At 37.0% G+C, this 21,378-nt stretch overlaps 1 protein-coding gene across 1 annotated transcript; it reads right to left on the bottom strand.

Moving 5' to 3' along the window:
* Positions 1-5,284: 5,284 nt before the first annotated feature.
* On the bottom strand, positions 5,285-12,038 carry LOC140157736 (uncharacterized). The gene is made up of 5 exons (XM_072180983.1): positions 11,910-12,038; positions 10,145-10,483; positions 8,884-9,225; positions 6,011-6,838; positions 5,285-5,415 (listed from the first exon to the last, which is right to left on the bottom strand). The coding sequence occupies exons 1-5, from the start codon at positions 11,911-11,913 to the stop codon at positions 5,285-5,287; spliced, it is 1,644 nt and encodes a 547-aa protein (XP_072037084.1). The 5' UTR covers positions 11,914-12,038.
* Positions 12,039-21,378: the final 9,340 nt, after the last annotated feature.

Raw genomic sequence — 21,378 nt, 5'->3', positions numbered from 1 at the left:
TGCTCATGGCTCGTGCACAGAAGTAAGGGCCTATAGACAGCACAAGCCCAATTGGTGCTTTTTTTTAATCTAGATTGACTTGCGAATGTAAGGCAAAGCAACACTGAAAAGCAAACAATCAGCGTGTTTATACTGAGCGTACGGCTTTTTGACCCTCTATTTTCCGGGCACAAAATACCGATCATAATCCGGCCACCGTTACCCAGCTTGTTTCTACTGAGACCAGAAAGCCGTGTCTCGCATACGATGCACGGCATTTTTTCCTGTAAACCGAAGTACGGAAAACAGATTTGACGGTTAATTATATCCGAAATTTAAATGTCTCACGGATGGCAGCTCATGGCATATGACCTACAATCACAATTTAGTATTTTCAGTAAAATCCAAATTGCATTAATTTACCAGTGGATCTAGTAATTGGCTATTATGATAATTAATTTACAGCTCATATATAACCAACTCATTAATTATAAAGATATAACCAACTCAGGGGGCCTATAAAGAAGTAGGCCTAGACTAAGTAAAGTCATATCCATTTTACTTCATCAAGTTCATGCGAGTCACACATGTGTCCAGTGTATATAATATAGGAAAGAAGGAACCTACTACATCATAGGCCTAAGCTAGACTATACAAGTAGAATATAAATCGCGTTATTTTTGCAACACGCATGACCTCGACCCGGCAACCGATGACACGGCTCGTTTCTACTGCGCAGATTACACGCTTTGACCGGCATGATCCACCTCAAGAGGTGGATCACGAAAGCGAGCACATGACCCGGCATGACACGGCAACCGATTACCCCAAGTCGTTTCTACTGGGCTCGTTACCCGCACGGCACGGCACGGCACGGCACGGCATGGCCCGGAATTTTACCCTCAGTAGAAACACGCAGATTGTAGCCGCACTGAAGCAGTAAAGTTCAACATCTCTTTTATAAAATCGCCAGATCAAGGAGTTTGTACAGTGTTTGTAATATGAAAAGCACCACAAACAGTCTGCATAGGTGACTATTCCATGAAATTTGGTAAAATTTTTTGTAACAAAATGCTCCAAAAATGACACTTTCCGTCCGAATTTTCCTAGCTAAATAAGTAACAATCATGAACAATCATGCAAAGATCGCTGCCACAAATGACCAGATCCATTGCTCAAACAATGTAGCAAGAGAAAGAAAAAAACATACAGAAATCCGGATCATGCCTAGAGTTCATTGCATTACGCAATGAGCTAAAAAAAATGACCCCCGGGCAGATTTTTGCCTATTTCTCCATTTACGATCCTGCCCAAAAGTGTCTCCTTTTGACATGACACGTCACATATATTAGAAATCATATATTTATATTAACTTAGTGCAATCATGTAGTAAGGCTGTGCCTAACGCAAAAGTATAAGTCAACTTAAAAGTATAATCAAAACAATTACCTCTTCGAAGTAAAGCTTTAATTTCCTCAACTTTATAGGGAGGAATCTTTTTGCTAAGCACACTCTTCATTTTGTTGTATGGAATGTTCCCTACGGCATCCAAACCTTCGTTGAATTTTCTGGTAGTGGCAGTACTTGTGCCTGTAAAAACATGGAAATGATTCTAAATAACATGAAACATTTGCTAAGGTGATATAAAGTGAGCAATAATTATGGTGAAAATATAGGGGGGCAATCATAATTTAGTCTTAGAGGGGGCCAATCACTTTTGACAGATCTACAGAGGGGTAAGTGCTTTTTGGCACAGACTTTTGGGGCATATTTTTGATATTACGCCCCCCCCCCCAAAAAAGCTGCAAAATCAGTATAAAGTGCTACACATCTGCACTGATAAAACATTAACATTGCATTTTGCCCATATAGCATCGTATTGTATTGTGAACGTTTATGGTCCATTATTGGCTACGTTGACGTTTAAGGTTTTACCGTCGTAACTAAACCTATGGACGAAATTTTTTTAAATTGACATATTTTGTACATTAATATGTGTAGATAATAAATCAGGAAAAAAAAAACAGGGGTGCGGACCTCACTTTTGAGCTACAGCCGTTTTAAAAGAGGTGTACATTTCCAAAAATATCTGTACACTTCAATGGCAAAATCAGCAATTTGTCCAAAATATACCACCTTTTGCGTTGTATAAAAAAATTGTCGAGACAAAATTTTTAAAATTTTATATATGTTATGAATAAAAATTCCTTTAAAAGGAATAGGGCGGGCAAATGAAAAATTGTCAAGAGAAATGAAAGAATGAGTAAGTCAAGTTCACAATTAAAAACAGGGAAAATATGACACAACATCGATTTCCAATGGGGGAATAACACAAAGCGTATAAACAAAGTTAAAAAAGTTTTTAACTTTATACGTTTATGCGTTTGTTATTCCCCATTGGAGGTTGTGTCATATTTTCCTTGATTTTAATCTTATCTATTGCTTATCCTTTGTTCTCTGCTGGTCAGTTGGAACAGATTTTCCCTGTTTTTATATTAATCCTTCACATCATAACAGAAGACGTTTTATGTTAAAGGGGCATTTCGTGATCCACAGCCTCATCCCCCCACTTTTCCCAAAAAAAGTTGAGATTTTTACACCACTGCATACCTGTTATTTCTTTTAATTTACACTGTTATTTCTTTTAATACAAACACATTACTGCCTATGACGACTTTATCGTATTACTTACATATCAAAATCAAGTAATAATTACAAAACTCGCCGTAAACTATCACCTCTGTGGGTGTTTTGGATATAACCGGCACGAATATTTTCTCAACACTGCGGCATGTGAGAAAGTAGGTCAATAGTCAGAGAATACAGGGAGGGTGCGGCGTGAAAAAGCTCTGTAAAATCGCGCAAAAAAAAATGGGGGTACCGGACCTTGTTTTCGTGTAAATTGAGCAAAATAGGTCAAAAATGCATTTTTTCTGCAACACCATGCGTATAGTTAATTGCGTAGATGGATATTTTGGTGCGTACCAACACGCTGGTATACACACGCGATCTGATGCCGGATCAGCGTTCGTTTACGCATATGGCCACAAAAAAGGAATTGTCTGTTTACACAGGAATGTTTTCACCGTAAAAAAAAGTTACCTAAGATACTTCTTAGGCTAAGAAGTGTCCATATTAAATAGGAACAATTATAATGATGTCGACTATAAAAGACTTAATGAAGCCTTAAAATTCTTAGCCTAATTCTAATTTGGTGTATTTTGTAAGAAAGACTCCCATTCTGCAAAGACATTGGGCCAAAGAGTTATCAAGTTACACAAAGTGAAGAATTTTCAGCTTTATGTTCAAATGACTCGAATGACCAAAAAGAGGATTATTTTATTAAACATGTTAAAGCGAAGCGTTTGACACCATGGGCGGAAGTGTTTAACTATAATAGGCCTCAATTGTTATAGGCATAGGCCTACTTAGCATGCTTAGTGCCGTTTACCGATAGGAAAACTTTTTTGGTCACAAAAACTATAGGCCTACGGAATTATCTCGAGGTGGATTCATATCATCAATGGTTGCAGTTCAATTAAAGCAAAGTTAAACACTGGGTTTCATATTGCTGTAGAAAAACGTTTGGCCAATTATGATACCATTTTTGTAAATGTATGACCCTTATTTTAACTGAATAGTTTTGATGGTGTTGTCTATATCGCATGTATAATGAATTTCAGTGCATGTAGTAGGTCTTTATCCAATAACACAAAATGCTTTAAACATTTAAATGTTGGATTATAAACTTTTAAAACATTTTTAGAATAACAATCAAAAACATTGAATAGCCTACTTGTAGCAAAACATATTCTAATTTGGAACAATGTTGCCAAAATAATATAATTATGTCTACAATAACATTTTCACAACATGTTTTTAATTTTGTTGTAGTGTGTTTCATTATGAAACGTTCTACAAACGTATAACCTTTAATAGGCCTATAATAATATAGTGCTTACACATCATTTAGGCCAAAATATTATTAAAACGAATTAACCAATTTAACCAACACTCGTTTAGGCCCAACGTTAAAAAAAAATCTGATTCTGTGTGTGTAGGCCTACTTCATACCATCTATTGGACCCTACTGTCGTAGGCCTACTTTGGGGAGGGGGTCCAGGTCCGTTATCAGTGGAAGCACGCTGCCATTTGGTTTGTACATGTTGTATTTAATATATCTCATAAAATAAACACTTTATCAAAAAAATCTGGCGAGAGAATTTAGATATATGAAACCATATCACATTCCCTCTTGGCTAGCAATAATTATTTGTAGAAAAAATTAGGGAATTTTCAAAAAATAAAGAAAAACATAAGAATTGTTTAAATTTTCATGAAACATTAAAAATCAGTGGAGTAAAGACTTATCTTAAATTGGTTATATATTTGAAATGGATACATAATTCTGATTTGAAATAGTGGCTTTATTTTCCTGCATGGGCCTATTATCCGATGTTCCTACCTTAATATTGTGGGAAGTTTCGCATGCTATACACACACAATTTGTTCAGCAGAATTCACGGGATCAGATTTAGCTGGGTGTAACTTTGCCAGGGGAAGACTTAGCGCATTGATAAATTGTAGGGTATGAGCTTCCGGCATATGTGTTGATTTATTGTAGTGTGTATACATGCATTCCCGGGCTCCAAATATATATACAAATACCAGGACAAGATTAACAAAAAGCTGTAATGTGTATCTTCCTTTGGCCTGGTTTTAGGCTACAATAATTGGCCTCATTAACATTGCATCTGTACAGGTAGGTTATTTTAATAGCAGATTAGCGGGACGATTTGAACATTTTGCCCTCCCGACCCCTCCCCCCCCACCTAGCTGGTCCGTCTATAGCCTGCTTATGTGATGTCACAAATGTGTCAACGAATGATTTTTGAAATTTTCAGAAACCCAAAGGGGACTACCCCTTTGATCCCCACTCCGATGCCCACTGCGACAAAAGTAACGATACCGTCAACGTGCAGTGACTTTTTCCGCCTAAAAGAGGCCCGTCTCAGTTTGCACATGATATTCGGAATTAGTGCTCAAAAATCTTGCAAGATACGGAAAGGAATTAATTGCCGTATTCAGATTATAAATTTATGTTTGGAACACTTTAGACTTTTTTGGGGGAGGGGGGGTCAACCTTTTACATCTAAATGTTGGGTTATATAAAGTAAGGTCATGAAAATGTTTTGAAATAATTTCAAGACTTAGCGCATTGATAAATTGTAGGGTATGAGCCTCCGCCATGTGTGTTGATGGATTGTAGACATGCATCCCCAGGCTCCAAATAATTATACAAATATCAGGACAAAATCAATCTGCAGGCTTTTGGAGGTCTAGCTCCTGCTTCAGGTTCCTGACCAACAATTCTTCTCCTGATCCATATAGATTCTTTGACATGTCTTGGGTTGGCATCACACTCCTTGGAGAGAACTTTAGCATTGTTGGTTGAGGAATCAACGTCATGAACAGAGACAAGTGGGCCCACTACCTAAGTCACGTATATGATCCTCTCCTGCCTGTAAATACACCCTCTACATTTGGGATACGGAAGGATCATCCATCATCATTCTGATGATGCCTATCGACCATGATAGGTAAACCGTCAAAGGTGGGTAAAATATTGGTTTTGTTCTGGTACCCATATTAAAATGATACAATTTGCCACATGTTAGAAACATACTGCTTATAATTAACAAGCTTTTACCTAATGATGATTATGATGCAGGTTTATCCATATTGGTAGGATCGTCTATTACAAAAAGACTTTCCACAATATCTGCTTTTTTAATGCTTGCCTTTGTTTAATGTTTTAAAATTTCTCTCCTTTTTGCAATTCTTCCTTTCATTCTCTTCCATATGTAAATACTGCAATTGACTTTTCAGCAATGATAATACTTCCATAGTCCACACCAGCATGCTCAATTGCAGCACTTGTTAGACCTAGTTAGCGGTAGAGACTTTCTAGTTCATCTTGGGTATCAAGGTGTTTGCAATTATTTCAAAATCTAGCTCAAAAGCTACTTACCTAAAAATGAGGAGGAGGAGGAGGATCCAGAATTACCTGCCTTGGTAGGACTATCATCGTCATCTTCTTCATGGTCATCATCACCATCGTCATCATCTGTTTTCCTAAATCGTAGGAACTTCTTCGCATACTTTCTTTGAGCATTCAAAGAATGGTTTAGTTCAACTTGAAGATATGGGCCATAGTGTCGACAAAATTTGCCAACTTGATTGGGTCGGGTGGTCACAATTACATACGCTTCAGCCAACCATTTGCTACACAATACCTTTCTAATATCTTTACACTGGTCAAAATGTCTGGAAGCCTCATCGTATCCATCAAATAAAATGGCCACGGAACTAGCATTGGAATGGAGAAATTCTTCAAGACTCTGTCTTGAAATCTTAGGTAGTAGCTGATCTTGAATGACTCCTATCAAATCTGTGTCGGGATCAATCTCACATACTGTGATAACAAACACTAAGTCAAACTTTGACATAGGTGAGTCTGATTTGTTACATGCCCAATCATATGCTAGTTTAGATATCATGGTTGATTTCCCAGCCCCTGGATCTCCTCTTACTAGGATGCGTTTCACCAATTCTTTATTTTTACTTCTTCCTATATTTCTTTCAATACATACAAGGTCACTGTACAAGTCCAGTTTTTTACGTATGACCCCAGAAGGTTTATCTTCTTCGATGATTTCCAGGTCGACAAAGATGTCTTCAATGTTGGCAAACTCTTCTGGCATCCAAGGTAGCAGTGGTAGCTTACCCCTAGTTTCACGGTATTCTTCTATTAATTGTCGTCTTACCATTTCTAAATTAAATTTAGGACTTCCTGCACCTGGAATAAAATAATTTATAAGAAAGAAATATACTAAATAAAGTATATTTAAAGCCATTTGTTTCAACCTACATTATTTTTTTAAATATTTAAATGGACGCAATAACGTGGTATGATAATAAATACATGGAAAAGAATAGCGTATACAGTAAGCAGACCCGTAGCTCTGATTTTTTCTGTGGGGGGGGGGCAGAATTTCCAAAATATGAGTCTTTTCACCTCCAATATGGCCAAAAATACTTACAAGCAAAAAGTGGACTTAACTCCCATCAAAAAAGAATTTGCTGGGGCTCTTTTGAACAGTTGAACATCATGAAAAAGTAGTTTCTTCTGTTAATTATCTTCCTTTTGTGGGTACATTTGAATTATGTTATGTTACTGTATAGAAGCAGCCATTGACCCTGTAATCGCGTATCCAGGAACTACCAGCCGCGTAGGCGCACTTGAATGCGCCCTATACGTGTTATTGATTGTCTCATTAATTAGGAAATCATGTTATTGATAGAGCATATCCAGTAAGATAAGACATTTTACATGAATCTGACAGTATATAAATTCATGAATTAGCTATATGTATTTGAATGGGGCTTCAACTTTGTTAATACTGCTGTTTTCTTTAATTTTTGCCAAATCTTTCATTTCAAAAATACCAAATGACAATTTGAATGACTTATCCTTCACTTCAATGGGTCTTTAAGGCCAAGTAAAAAAATAACATGTATATCGTCCGGACATTTTCAAAAATTGGTGAGGGAGGTCCTTATTATTTGTTATTGTGTTATTTTTTTACCATTCATTTCTGTGTAAAATTGTAATTGCAAATGTTTGTCAACACATCATAAAATTGGGGAGGGCCCCTAATATTTTTGTTATTTCCCCAAAGCCCTACCCCTAGCTTGAAGAAAGTGCTTGCAATGTGTTTCTAGATGATAACCAAGATCTTCTAAACATGTCATTTCATCACAACAATTTTGGAAGCAAATAGGAAAAATAACAAAAATATTTGAAAATCTCCAAAAATCGGTGAGGGCGGGGACGATATACACGTTACTTATTTTACTTGGCCTAATATTGTGGGAAGATTTGTACGCTATACACACACAATTTGTTCAGCACGATTCGTAGGATCAGATTTAGCTGGGTGTAACTTTGCAAGGGGAAGACTTAGCGCATTGATAAATTGTAGGGTATGAGCCTCCACCATGTGTGTTGATGGATTGTAGACATGCATCCCCAGGCTCCAAATAATTATACAAATATCAGGACAAAATCAACCTGCAGGCTTGGAGGTCTAGCTCCTGCTTCAGGTTCCTGACCAACAATTCTTCTCCTGATCCATATAGATTCTTTGACATGTCTTTGGTTGGCATCACACTCCTTGCAGAGAACTTCAGCATTCTTGGTTGAGGGACCAACGTCATGAACAGAGACGAGGGGGCCCACTACCTAACTGGCTGTAAATACACCCTCTACAGTTGGGATACGTCCAAGGATCATCCATCATCATTCTGATGATGCCTATCGACCATGATAGGGAAACCATCAATAGTGGATAAAATATTTGGTTTTGTTCTAATGAAATTTTCCTTACTATTGACTTTACACATGTTTGCATAAGATAAACAATGCCCCATAAATGAACAGAAAGTGTTGAATTTACCACTGCACTGGTACCCATATTGAAATGACACAATTTGCCATGTTAGACACACACTGCTTATTATTAATAAATTCTTACCTAATGATGATGATGCGGGTTTATCAATCTTGGTAGGATCGTCCATCACAGGCGTCATAAAAAGTCTTTCTAGAGTAACAGCTTCTGTTTTTATAATAATTTCTCTCCTTTTTGCAATTCTTCCTTTCATTCTCTTCCATATGTAAATACTGCAATTGCCTTTTCAGCAATGATAATACTTCCATAGTCCACACCAGCATGCTCAATTGCAGCTCTCATTACACCTAGTTAGCGGTAGACTTTCTAGTTCATCTTGGGTATCAAGGTGTTTGCAATTATTTCAAAATCTAGCTCAAAAGCTACTTACCTAATAATGATGATGAGGATGAGGATCCAGGTTTACCTGGCTCGGTAGGATTGTCCATGTCAGGTGTCATGAAATAGCTCTCCAGAGTATCAGCCTTATGAGCATGATTGCCTCTTCTTAGTGCTTTGATAATAGCTCCCCGTTTTGCAAGTTTTCCATTTCTTTGCCTCCATTTCACTAATACTGCCATTACCTGTTCAGCAGTGTTAATACTTGCTGAATCCACCATGGCATGCTCAATCTCAGCTCTTATTAGACCTAGTTGGCGGTAGAGACTTCCTAGTTCATTTGGAGTCAAACTCTTTGCTACCTTAAAAAAATCTAGGTCAGAAGCTACTTCATCTGTATGAAATAACAAAAGTATGAAATAATGATAAAGTAAAATCAATTGTTTATGGCTAAGGCATAACCGAGGGCATACACAATGATCATATTTCATCCAAAATTATTCAACATGCTGTTAATGTCACAACCTTCTGCCCCAAAATGCTATTTGCTATTTTTTGATAACAAAAAAACCAATGATGCATTATCGAGATTCATATCTTTTGGGTTTCATCTATAGTCAGTACATGTGGGTATTGATAATAAAAAATGCAATGGGGGAGGGGGCAAGAAAAATATTTTTGGGCACCACATCTTTTAGAAACATTAGAAGCAATTTAATCAACACGGCGAGACCAATTAAGTCATGTAACGTATACTGTCAAATATAAGACCAGGGTATTTCAAATGATCAACTTTCTCATGTCTTCTCCATTATATATCAAAGAAATATTATTTTATTTATTAAGATTGTGGGGTGTACCAAAGATCATCCGTGGCATTGCAATGGGGGGGGGCACCTTCTGCACCCCTCCAAGCGATGAAAGTCAAAACATCCGCGTGCAGTTCAGCACACAATCGTTTGAAAGATGAATTAAGACCGGTATTCAACTTCAATATAACCAAAATTAATTAGTTATAGGCTCTAGCCGCAGGCTACCACAGTTCTGAATAATATAGTCATGAGTCTTTCTACAGTAACAGCTTCTTTTATAATAATTTCTCTCCTTGTTGCAATTCTTCGATCCTTTCATTCTCTTCCATATGTAAATACTGCAATTGACTTTTCAGCAATGATAATACTTCCATAGTCCACACCAGCATGCTCAATTGCAGCACTCATTAGATCTAGTTGGCGGTAGACTTTCTAGTTCATCTTGGGTATCAAGGTGTTTGCATTGAGATTATTTCAAAATCTAGCTCAAAAGCTACTTACCTAATAATGAGGAGGATGAGGATCCAGGTTTATATGCCTCGGTAGGATTGTCCATGTCAGGTGTCATGAAATAGCTTTCTAGAGCATCGGCCTTATGAACATGATTGCCACTTCTTAGTGCTTCAATAATAAATCTCCTTGTAGAAGTTCTTCCTTTCATCATCTTCCATTTTGTCAATACTGCAATTGCCTTCTCAACAGTGATAATACTTCCAGAGTCCACCTCGGCATGCACAATAGCAGCTTTCGTTAGACCTAGTTGGCGGTAGAGACTTTCCAGTTCATCTGGAGTCAAGGTGTTTGCTATTTCCTCAAAATCTAACTCAGAAGCTACTTCATCTGTATGAAATAATGATAAAGTAAAATCAATTGTTTATGCCAAAGGCAGAACTGAGGGCATACACAATAATCATATTTCATCCAAAATTATTCAACATGCTGCACAAATGTCACAGCTTTTTGCCCCAAAATGCTATGTTTGCTATTTTTTGATAACAATGATGCATTATCATGATTCATATCTTTTGGGCTTCATCTACATTGTACAGCCAGTCATGTGGGTATAGGTGATATAGTAAAATTTCAAATTGGGGGGGAAGAAAAATATTTCAGGGGTACCACATCTTTTAGAAACATTAGAAGCAATTTAATCAACATGATGAGACCAAGTCATGTTACTGTCAAAAATATATTCAAATGATCAACTTTCTTATGCCTTCCCCATTATATATCAAAGAAATATTATTTAATTTATTAAGATAATTTGTGGGGTGTACCAAAGATCATCAACCTGAACATGGACCAGGGATATCACATCCTGCCCCTCAGTTATGACAACATCAAGTCATGTGACCCTAGAATCAGAACCACAAACGAAGGCTTCGAAGGCTTGTGGATGCTACCACAGCTCTGAATAATATAGTCGTGAGACGTAAGTTAAAACTTTCTTATACTAAGCATCAACTTAGTTTTGTTTAGATTAAGAGTAAGTTTGTTTTCTCTAAACCACTTTACATGTAGTTATACTACAAAGGTTGTAATTAAGGGTAGACGAGGTATTGTTGGTCGAAGCAACCTAAAAATCTATTTTCATTATCTAGATCAATATTATTGAAAATTAACACCTTGATGTTTTGCAAAAGTTCATTCTACAAATCGTATACTTTGCAACCTTGCTTAATTTATTGTTGTTAATGAGTGATGTACGTTTTACAAAAGTATTGTTGTTTCAGCCCTCTTTACAACGTAACTCAAGAACCGCAGTACCTATAAAAGTATATCTGTGATATTTTAATTCTTCTACACGCTCGCTATGAATTGAGCATGCAGTTTTTGCCAAAGCTCACTACCATTCGTAAGATGCTGTGAACTACCAAATCACAACAGTTTAAAATAATTAATAACCTTAATTCAGACTATTTTGAAGACTTGAAAGATATGGCGAATTAACGAGCACAGAACTAGAGGTATCATCAGCATTCATAACTGTTTTATAACACTATCAGGAAGATCATTTAATATGAATAACAAAGGGCATAATATAGATCCTCAAGGAATTCTGATATTAATACATGTAGGCCTTAAATCTGATTTGGAACAACAAATTTGTACCTACATGTACATTAATTCTGTGTGTGTGTATGTGTGGATGGAATATACAATCGCAATGGCTACTAAAGCCAGGGGGTAATAATGATACAATTTGACACATGCTAGACACATACACTCCTTATATCCACTGCTTATTATTTCAGCAAAATCTTACCCATTCTTAAAGCTAAATCAGTTGGTGAACCAGCTTCTGACGATGGAGAGGATCCTACTTCAGGTTTATCCACAGTGATCAAACCACGCAGTCTTGCTTAATGTTTTTATTTATTTCATATCATATCTCGGTTTAAGCTACATCATCTGTATGAAATAATACATCATCTGTATGAAATAATGATAAATAATGATAAAGTAAGAAAAAAATAGATGCATTAATTTTTTGACCATAGAAAAATTAAATAGGGTTTATAAATTTGAATTGAGGGCATGATCAATTGAATACCTGAGTGGGAGAAGGGCCCAACTCCATCAAAACTGTTTATGAAATATTAAGAAAAAACTTAATAGTTGGAAAAGTATTATAGATAGAATGTTTTCATCTTCAGGGGACCTTTAGTACATGAAAATAGAGTATATACATTCGAAATCATATGATGTTTCCATGGCAACAGTACAGGTCTTAATATGAGCTGGAGTTGGGCCCTTCTTCCACTGATATATTGCAAGTGCCAGTTCCGCAAGCAGATGTGTTATAAATAGCTACAGAAATTTGGAAACTATCCATTAATTGCACAAGTAGAAGCATGTAATACAATAGTTTATTGTAGTGAAAAGCAGATTTCATGGATGAACAAAATTCCTCTTTAACCCAATATTTGTGGAAGAAGGGCCCAACTCCATGGAGTTGAAACCTTTCTTCAACCTGAAAACCATGATTAAGTGTACTTGGAAGGCTATTTAGAGAGTGGATTTTGACTCATCTTTCACACACAAGGAAGAACAGTCTGCTGGCAATAAGATGCTGGGTCTAACTCATTTTTGTAAAAAATTGGAATTGGGCCCCTTAGGTATTCAATTGTTTATGCCCAAGGCAGAGCAAAGTTGATTCTTTTATTAAGAGCCCAGTCATAATACTAGAACATTTGACAATATTTAGTATTCTTCTAAAACCCCATTACCTGCAACCGAGGAAAAAATTGTTGGCACACTTTGACAATATGTTGGAACTCTTCATTGCCGCTCTGCAAGTTCAGTGAAATTAATGTTTGATGAGCCATACAAACCTTCCCCTTTCCCCTTCCCTCCCCCATTCCCCCTCAACCAATGTTTTTTAGGTATTTGTATTGCTGTCCTATAAATTGTAGTTATTTTCATAAATCTATTATCCCTATCGCCTAAAGGGCTTTTTGACGACTGAAAGGGAAAGAAGGGATAAATAGAGAGAAAAAACAAAATTGTTGGCTCTGGGTTGGATTCGAACCCGAGACACCTCACATGCCAAGCAGTAGGCCGCCGACACTTAACCACGGGTCTTACGCTGGCTGGGCCAGCGAATTAGTGCCTATATATCACTTGGGGTGATTGCATCATCACATTCCGTGGGATGCACGCACGTGCCGTGAAGTTGTTTGTAGTGTGTTGTACATGTAGTACTCAGGTTTGTTAGGTAACCCTTTGGGAAATGACAATGACTGGCTCAAGCCCATTCCAAGGGAAACCAAATACGGTACTGCGCGGTACCCCCAATTTTTGCTCCATGCATGTATCAAGATGGCGGTCAAGTCCTGGTTCTCGTTGTCTAATTCTGCGAGCTAATTCATTTCATCTTTTGCCTCTTTGTATTGCATGCAGGTCGCATCAACATACCTGCCAACCCTAAAACCTCACAAATAGGGACAAATGGGAGAAAAAATCTGAAAATAGGGACATTCCTGAATTTTCTATACCTTACTGTTTTATGTAGTCATATTTTTGCAAAAATAGGGACACATGGTAAAATTGCTCTCTTTTATGCTATTTGTTTCTGTAAAAATAGGGACAGTCCCTATTAAATAGGGACAGTTGGCAGGTATGCATCAAGTGTGTCTCTAATGCGCACATCATCCATGTCGCACTTGCATGCCAACGACTGCCTCGTGCGCATTCGGAGGGAAACCGAATACCCCCAATTTTTGCCCCATGCCTGTATCACGATGGCGGTTGAGTCCTGTTTCTGTGAGCTGCCATCAAGCGCGTCTCTCAAATGCGCACATCATCCCATTCCCAGGGCATCATCCATGTCGCGCTTGCATGACAACGATCAACGACTGCAAATCTTGCTCAAAAGATACAGTTGACTCATCAAAATAACTTTCATCCAAATTTCAACATTAACAGAATCACTAACCTCTGGTGCAAAACCTTGCACCGCTGTCCAACCGAAAAATGCGTAACTATCGAATACGAAGCTAGAATTCTCGAGTAAAGGTGACGCAATCTTTTGTTGGTCAAAGCAACCAAAAAAATCTTTGCTAGACATGTCCACATTGCTTATTATAGAGGGCTCCCTTCAACTAAAAAGTTGCGACCACAGTAAATGGCTTAACTGGGCGATCGTCAATCGTCATCATCCCTATATCTTCGTGTCAAAAATTGCCGTGATAGTACAGCGAATCCTCTAGTTTTTCAACAGCTACGCATCGCGATTTTGTTCGAGATAGGCCGAGCGACTCAGGCTAAGCATACCATGACTATCATGAGATACCAGCGTTTCTATATTCTACACATTATTACGATTTGTGCATGCTCTAGTACCCCATATGATGTTTCTATTACAAGAAAAAAATTTTGTTTTCAGGTAAAACCAGGGTTTTGTTTCCAGTACACTCACTCGAAAAGCAATACACTAATTAGCGGGGCCTTGCAGCTTGCTTTGGATATCTTTTACTGCATTTTTAAAGTAAAAATTTTGAAATCCAAAGTAAAAATTGAGATATATTTAATTTTGAGAATGACAATTATATAAAACTTTCTTTATCTGTGTCAATAATAGAATATTGATTTCAACGGAGTATTGAGCTGATATATGGAAAAAATATTTATAATACAGGGTGTTGACACTGTGACTGTGCTGTGTAATCCCCATAGAGAAATTTACAAAAAATTGAAATTTAGACAACAGAAACTTGAGGATGAAGGCTAAAAATTTGTCATTATCATGCAGTGAAAGTTAGATTTCATCAAATAAAATAAAATCTCTTTTGTGTAAAACGGATCGCCGTGGTGAAAAATGTCACCATACTATATCTAGTGAAATGAGCGAATTATGGTGCAAAATCCTTCAGATTATTTATATTTTGGTATTTTGATATTTTGATATTTTGATATTTGGTATTTCAAATGGTATTTTGATATGATTTTGGTGTCTAAATATTATGTAAAATGAAGTCAAAATATAAATTCTTGAAAGTTCCATGAAAATTGGATGTTGCGTTTTCATGAAAATTGACATTTAAGGTCAAAATTGAGAGTGAGGGCGCTTTTCAAGATTTTGCAGAAGTTATTGATCATTCTTTGTTTTTAAGTTTACAAATGCAAAGATAACATGGTTTTTCAGGCTTTTACTCGCAACGGTTTGTTTGCAACAGCACCTAGAACATCTACGGTTATGCTTACATTGAACTCTATGGGAGAAAAGTGTGTTGACCCCAGTGCATTTGAATACGAGCTACGGAAACTACAGACAAAGTACATGTAAACATGATAGAATACTCAAATTTCGTAAGGCCATCGGTCTTTATGTTATCTTTACCGCTACTAACCTCAAAAAAAAAAATTAGATGAAAACTTGCACAAAATCTTAACAGGCGCCTTCACCGTGTAATCAAGGTTTGCTTGACTTTAAGGGATCGGATAGCAATGTTTTCACATATTTTTGTGGGACCTGAGAGCACATCAGACATATCAAATTGCATTTGGAAAACGAGGAGTGTCCTTCTGATATCATATAATTTTGACTTTTTTTAAAATTCGCGACATACACATTTTATGACAAATGATTAAGAATTCATATAGATTCCCCCACCCTCGAAAAAAACACAAAAAAGGTGTGTTTTTTGCAGTAGAACATATTGAAGAAGCTGGGCCAGTAAATTTATTGCAGGGCCACTAGATTTGCCATTTCACTGGCCCGGAGGGCCAGTAGAAAACAGAAACCTAAGTCTGTCCCTGCTTCACGCTCAATTTTGACCTAAAACATCAATTTTTACAAAAAATTCATCATGAAATACTAACAAATAAATACTTTGCAGGCTTTTGCACCCAAATGCACTCATTTCACAGTATAAAGCAGGCGGCAAGTGGCATGATAGAGCCGGCAACTTGTGAAACCGCCAGGCCGTATGGCATTTTTTAAATAGTTTTGTGGGGTTCATTATCGAACCCCAACGGTTTTAGCTTGTAATTTATATTATTTATTAACATAGGCCTATTTGTTTGTGATATTTCAAGCATTTTAAAATTTCAAAATAATCCCATTCAATTACACTGTTGAGGATGGAAATTTACTTAATGCATGGCGCATACCACCTGGTATAAAGTATGGTAAGTACTAAGTATCTGATAGAAGGTTATTGATGCCCACTACCATCTGGGCGGCAGCCAACTCTCTTCTGTCGATGAATAGCCTTATCTTGGTCTATCATTTTCCACCGGTATGTCCTGGCAGAAGCACATTGGTAAAATCACCACCAAAGCCAACAGGCGAAACCTATTAAGGAGCTGTACCCTCTTAGGATCCGTGAGCAGCAATACATCAATCTTGTTAGACCTTACACAGTGTCGACACCCTGTGTTATAAATATAAACTTAATACTCTGTTGGTGAGTGACGGGCGATTGGTATTTCAAAGAACTCAAGAAAAGGAGTCCTATCTGATTGGCTAGAAATCGATCGCTAGATCGCTCAGTGGTAAAGTACAAACTCAAAATGGAGAGATGTATTCAATTCGATTGAAATCAATATTCTATTATTGACGCAGATGAAGAAATTAGTGGCATAGTGTGTCGATATATATACATTGTATAGACATGTGATTTAGTATTACAGCACCTACACGTGTTCCTTTACATAATTGTAATTCTCAAAAAAAGTATATCACAATTTTGATGAACGATTGAAAAATCGTTATGGATAAAATGCAGTAAAATATATCCGTAGCAAACAGCAATCGCCGCTATTAGTATATTGCATATCAGTTAGTGTATTGGAAACAAAATCTGGGTTTTACCTGACAACAAATCAAATTTTCTTGTAATGGCAATATGGATACTGATCATGCGCAAATTGTAAGAACGTAGAATAGAAACTCTGTGGCAGTCTCTGTGGTATCTCATATCTTGTAAGTTGTAAATGGTATGCTTAGCCTAGCGTCCGAAGTTTACCGTTTTCTAAAATCCATTTTCCGTGTTGTAATCCGTGTTGTAAAAATTGTAAATCCGTGTCATGAATAAAGCTAAAATGTATAAACAATGATATTAATGCCACAATAAAGTGTTCATATCGCGATCAATATGCTCATATCGCGATCAATATGCTCTGATTGGCATATTCTCACGATAATAGGCCGACTATTACGATGTTTAGAGGGATGGGGTTCATGCCTTGGTAATATACACTTATTTCGGTATTATTAAACAGTATTTTTATCATAAAAATTGATATACACAACTCATGATTGTTTTTAACATTTATTCCTCTTATCTTTTAACAATTTTTGTCACATCACACAAAAATGTCATTTTCCGTGTTGTACCTCCGATTCCGTGATTTTTTCTTCCGTTTTCCGTAAAACGGAAAACTTTGGACTCTAGCTTAGCTCGAGTCGCTCGGCCTATCTCGAATAAAATCGCCATGCGTAGCTGTTGAAAAACGAGAGGATTTGTCGTACTATCACAGCAATTTTTGACACGAAGATATAGGGATGATGACGTCGCGCTATGCCTCATTTGGAATAGGCCTACTGCAATCTGGAGCCCTCACAGTGAAAAAGATATCACCAAAGTATACAATGGTATAAAGCATCCAACGCCAAGCTGCCAGGTTCGTCCTGCAAAGATACATGTACTAGCGTAGAGACACAGTCTCAGGTATAATACAGCTGATACACATATTAAATCATGTGTAACTTGAAAACGCAAAATCGTAATCAACTCATGAACTGGAATTATGGAATTTTACACTATTTTCGTGATTATGATCTAGTCCGTGAAAAATGTCATAAAAAGTGGATGCTAGGATCGCGAAATACTCCTTTAAAGCCATAAGTATAACATTTTCAAACGAAATAGATTAGCATTTCTTTGCCATAAAATGTTAGCTTTTACTGTCATATATATCCCCTTTTATTTTTGAGCCGAACAACTACGGCAAAGCAAAGAAATTGGAATTTACTACCAGCGCACATGTCGCCAATACGTATCACTCCTTCGGTCATGTTATAGTACGACCTTTTGTTGTGTATATCACCGTCCCGCACGCCGTGTACGAAGGCCTACTGTGCTGTGTGTTATGAACATCGTGTATGCGTTTGACTAATAATTCCATCGTAATAATAAAGCGCCGGTTCCGGCGTTTTATTCAAAATTTCGGATTTTGACAAAACTATGTACAGCACCTAGAGTCTTGATTTTTGCAGGCTATATTGGAAATAAAGTACAATTTAATCGTGTAAAAAATGAATTAAAAAAATTCAGTGAGGGCGTCCTCCTCAGCAAATGTTATAATATGGCTTTAAAGCCTTAATGTACGATCTTATATATGAAATTGGTTTATTTTTTTCAAACCTGATTTTTTTTGCATATTTGTAATGTTTACACATGTCCCAACTTGCACCTAAATGGAATCAGCCAAATTTGTTGTCTTTGTAGGTCATCAGAGCAAAGTTCGACATATTATCATAATTTTAAAAATTATGACTTCATGTCCTCCCATAGAACTGTGTGTTAAATGGCCAAAATAACCAATGGGGTTTCTTTCACCATACCTTGTTATTTCAGCTTAACCCTTCCCGTAGTTCACCACGTAAACTTGTATGGCTCAAAATTCGGACCGCTCGCCATTAAGTTTACGGCTTTCTGTGTTTTGAAATTTGTTGATGTTTTAATGATCCCCGATTTCCGGTCGATTATTTTAGCTGTGTCATGTCACGTGCATGACGCTAGTGGGTACCAGCCAAACTTCAGAAAAAAAATCACGATCGCCGATAACGATGTGATAAATGGGACTTACATAGGATTACACAGAGATATTTCTTGCTAAAATTTGACCATTTCTAGGTAGCTTGGCCCTACTTTGTCTGCGTTATATGAAAAAGGACAGTCTTATTAGTAAGTAAATGTGCAACGCTTTTGATGTTTTGATGTTTTGGGAGACTGGGAGGGATCAGAACAAAAAAATGATGGAGTCATGTGTGTAATATTCCTTCACCACATTGTCGTACGGGGACAGTCTTATACGATGGACAGATAGTATACAAATACAACATGTTTTTTCGGGGAAGTAGTTAAAACTACTGGTCCTCGAGGTGTTGGATGATTTGACTACTTCCCGACGCGTCAGCGGAGGGAAGTAGTCAAATCATCAACACCGAGGACCAGTAGTTTTAACTACTTCCCCGAAATGAAACATGTTGTATTTGTTTTACTATACCTCATTTTATATTTTCACTATCACGGTAAAATTGTAAACAAAAGTCAAAACACACACCAGTCAACGTGGCGGCTAGACCTGCCTGCATGTCTTCGGTCCTAGCCTTCAACTGGAACTACGTGGCGGCCGGCATGGTACGGTAAATAAGCTTAATTTTTTGCTTACCTGATTTTATTGCAGGATTTCTGTTAAATTAATATTTAAATTTTGACATACATTATTCTAATTTTCTTTTTTAATTTTCCATAAATAACATTTTGTTTCATAAAACGTCAAATTCGCGTGTTATTATCCCTCGATAATCTCAGCAAAATAACTGCAGCAGACGCCATTTTCACGCTTAACGCATCCGCAGAATCGCCGCTGTGTAGCATAACGCTACGTCTGAAGGAACGGTGACGCTGCTGGGTCGAGACACCGTGTGGTAGTAGGGTGCGGAAGTTTTTACTTCTTCGCTGCGCGCGTAATTGCACAGGCGCGGGAAGTAGTCAAAATACCGTACTCGGACGCTGGCGTTATTAACCAATAAGATGTCTGGATTACCTAATAAATATTTATGAGGTATAGTACCGGGTAATATCAGTTTGTGAATGAGGACATCGTATATCCTTGTACTACCCTTCCCGGCAGTTATTATGAATTGAATAACAAAATTGAAAATTAAAATTTGACGGAAATCGTACATTAAGGCTTTAAGTGCTTGTAATGTATTATTACTATAGTTCATTCATTTTGACTCATGTTTTACCTTCACTTAAATACATTATCGTACATTGTAATTCATGAATTCGATGTAAGCTTACCGATCCGACTGCTGCCGAGAAAAAGAATGGCTGCTATGCATTTACTTCCGGGTTCAAATAATTATTTATGGGCGCACACCACTAAATATGTCTCATTGTCCCTGGTAGAACTAAACTACACTTCTGCACACTATAGAGAGGTTTATAACAACTGATCATAACAGCATAGGGGGCTACTGAATATTTCAGACTTTTTTCCGAAATAGTTAATAAATTGTATTAACGGGTTAGGCCATTTTAAATCGACTTTCGAAAAGTTTTTTGATACATTCATTGATTTCTCAAAAAGTAAAAATCGCAGTTTAACAAATAACGGTTCAAATGAAAGCCATTATTGGGGGCTAATTGTTGTATCACTATGAAAGGCCTGACACCAATATAAACACTTATTTCGGTGACCCAAGTTCATGGTCATTTCTGCTCACGCACTTTTTTACAGATGGCCTAGAATTTCATATTTCGGTTTCAGCGATTGCCCGAAAAAGGTGGTATGTTTTTGAAAAGCGTTTCCGCTTGGAAGATGTAGATAGTTGTTGTTGCTATTACTGTTCGCGATTTTAATTTATGCATTTTTTAGCCGACAATTTTCAATGCATTTTACATAATAGAAATGTCGCTGGCATAAATACCGATATTTTTAACAGTATCGTTTTTTTAAATCAAAATACCATCCAAAAGAGTTCCCAATACTTTTATGAAACCGTAGATACCAAATCGGACTGCAGGTGATGAACAGATTTTGAACTAGAATTAAAAGAACCAGCGTAGGCCTTCTCAAAATGTACTTTTTAAAATATCGAGTTGTTTAATTTTGGACTGCTTTTTCCTTGTTTTTTATAACAAGAAAATGCTTTACATACCCCAAACTTCTCACATAGTCTTGGCTAAGTGTCCGTTACTGGTTGATATTATTAGAATTAAACGATTTTCATGATTAACTTACTTTTACCGCAATGTTTTCCCTCGCAATGCATATCCCCAAAATGGCGTTGCTTTCTGTCTCACATTAATGACAAGGTTATCCCAAGATGTGTGAGAGTTTCTGACACTATATTCACGGGTATTCTATAGCTATTCAAACATATACAAATTTGGCTGGTTTGCGATAAGCTATACCATTTTCACCCTGATGTGGTAGACTGGATCCTTCAGTTTTTCAACAACTACGCACGGTCATCGGGTTGTGCTGTTGGT

This window comes from Amphiura filiformis, chromosome 7, assembly GCF_039555335.1.
Source record: "Amphiura filiformis chromosome 7, Afil_fr2py, whole genome shotgun sequence".
NCBI classification, from domain to species: Eukaryota; Metazoa; Echinodermata; class Ophiuroidea; order Amphilepidida; family Amphiuridae; genus Amphiura; species Amphiura filiformis.
This window is presented reverse-complemented; position numbering and strand designations above follow the sequence as displayed.

Coding starts and splice junctions, on each gene's coding strand:
- LOC140157736 (XM_072180983.1), bottom strand. Junction 9,226..10,144: donor CTCATCCTCCTCATTATTAG/GTAAGTAGCTTT, acceptor TATTTCATACAG/ATGAAGTAGCTTCTGACCTA. Junction 6,839..8,883: donor ATCCTCATCATCATTATTAG/GTAAGTAGCTTT, acceptor ATTTTATTCCAG/GTGCAGGAAGTCCTAAATTT.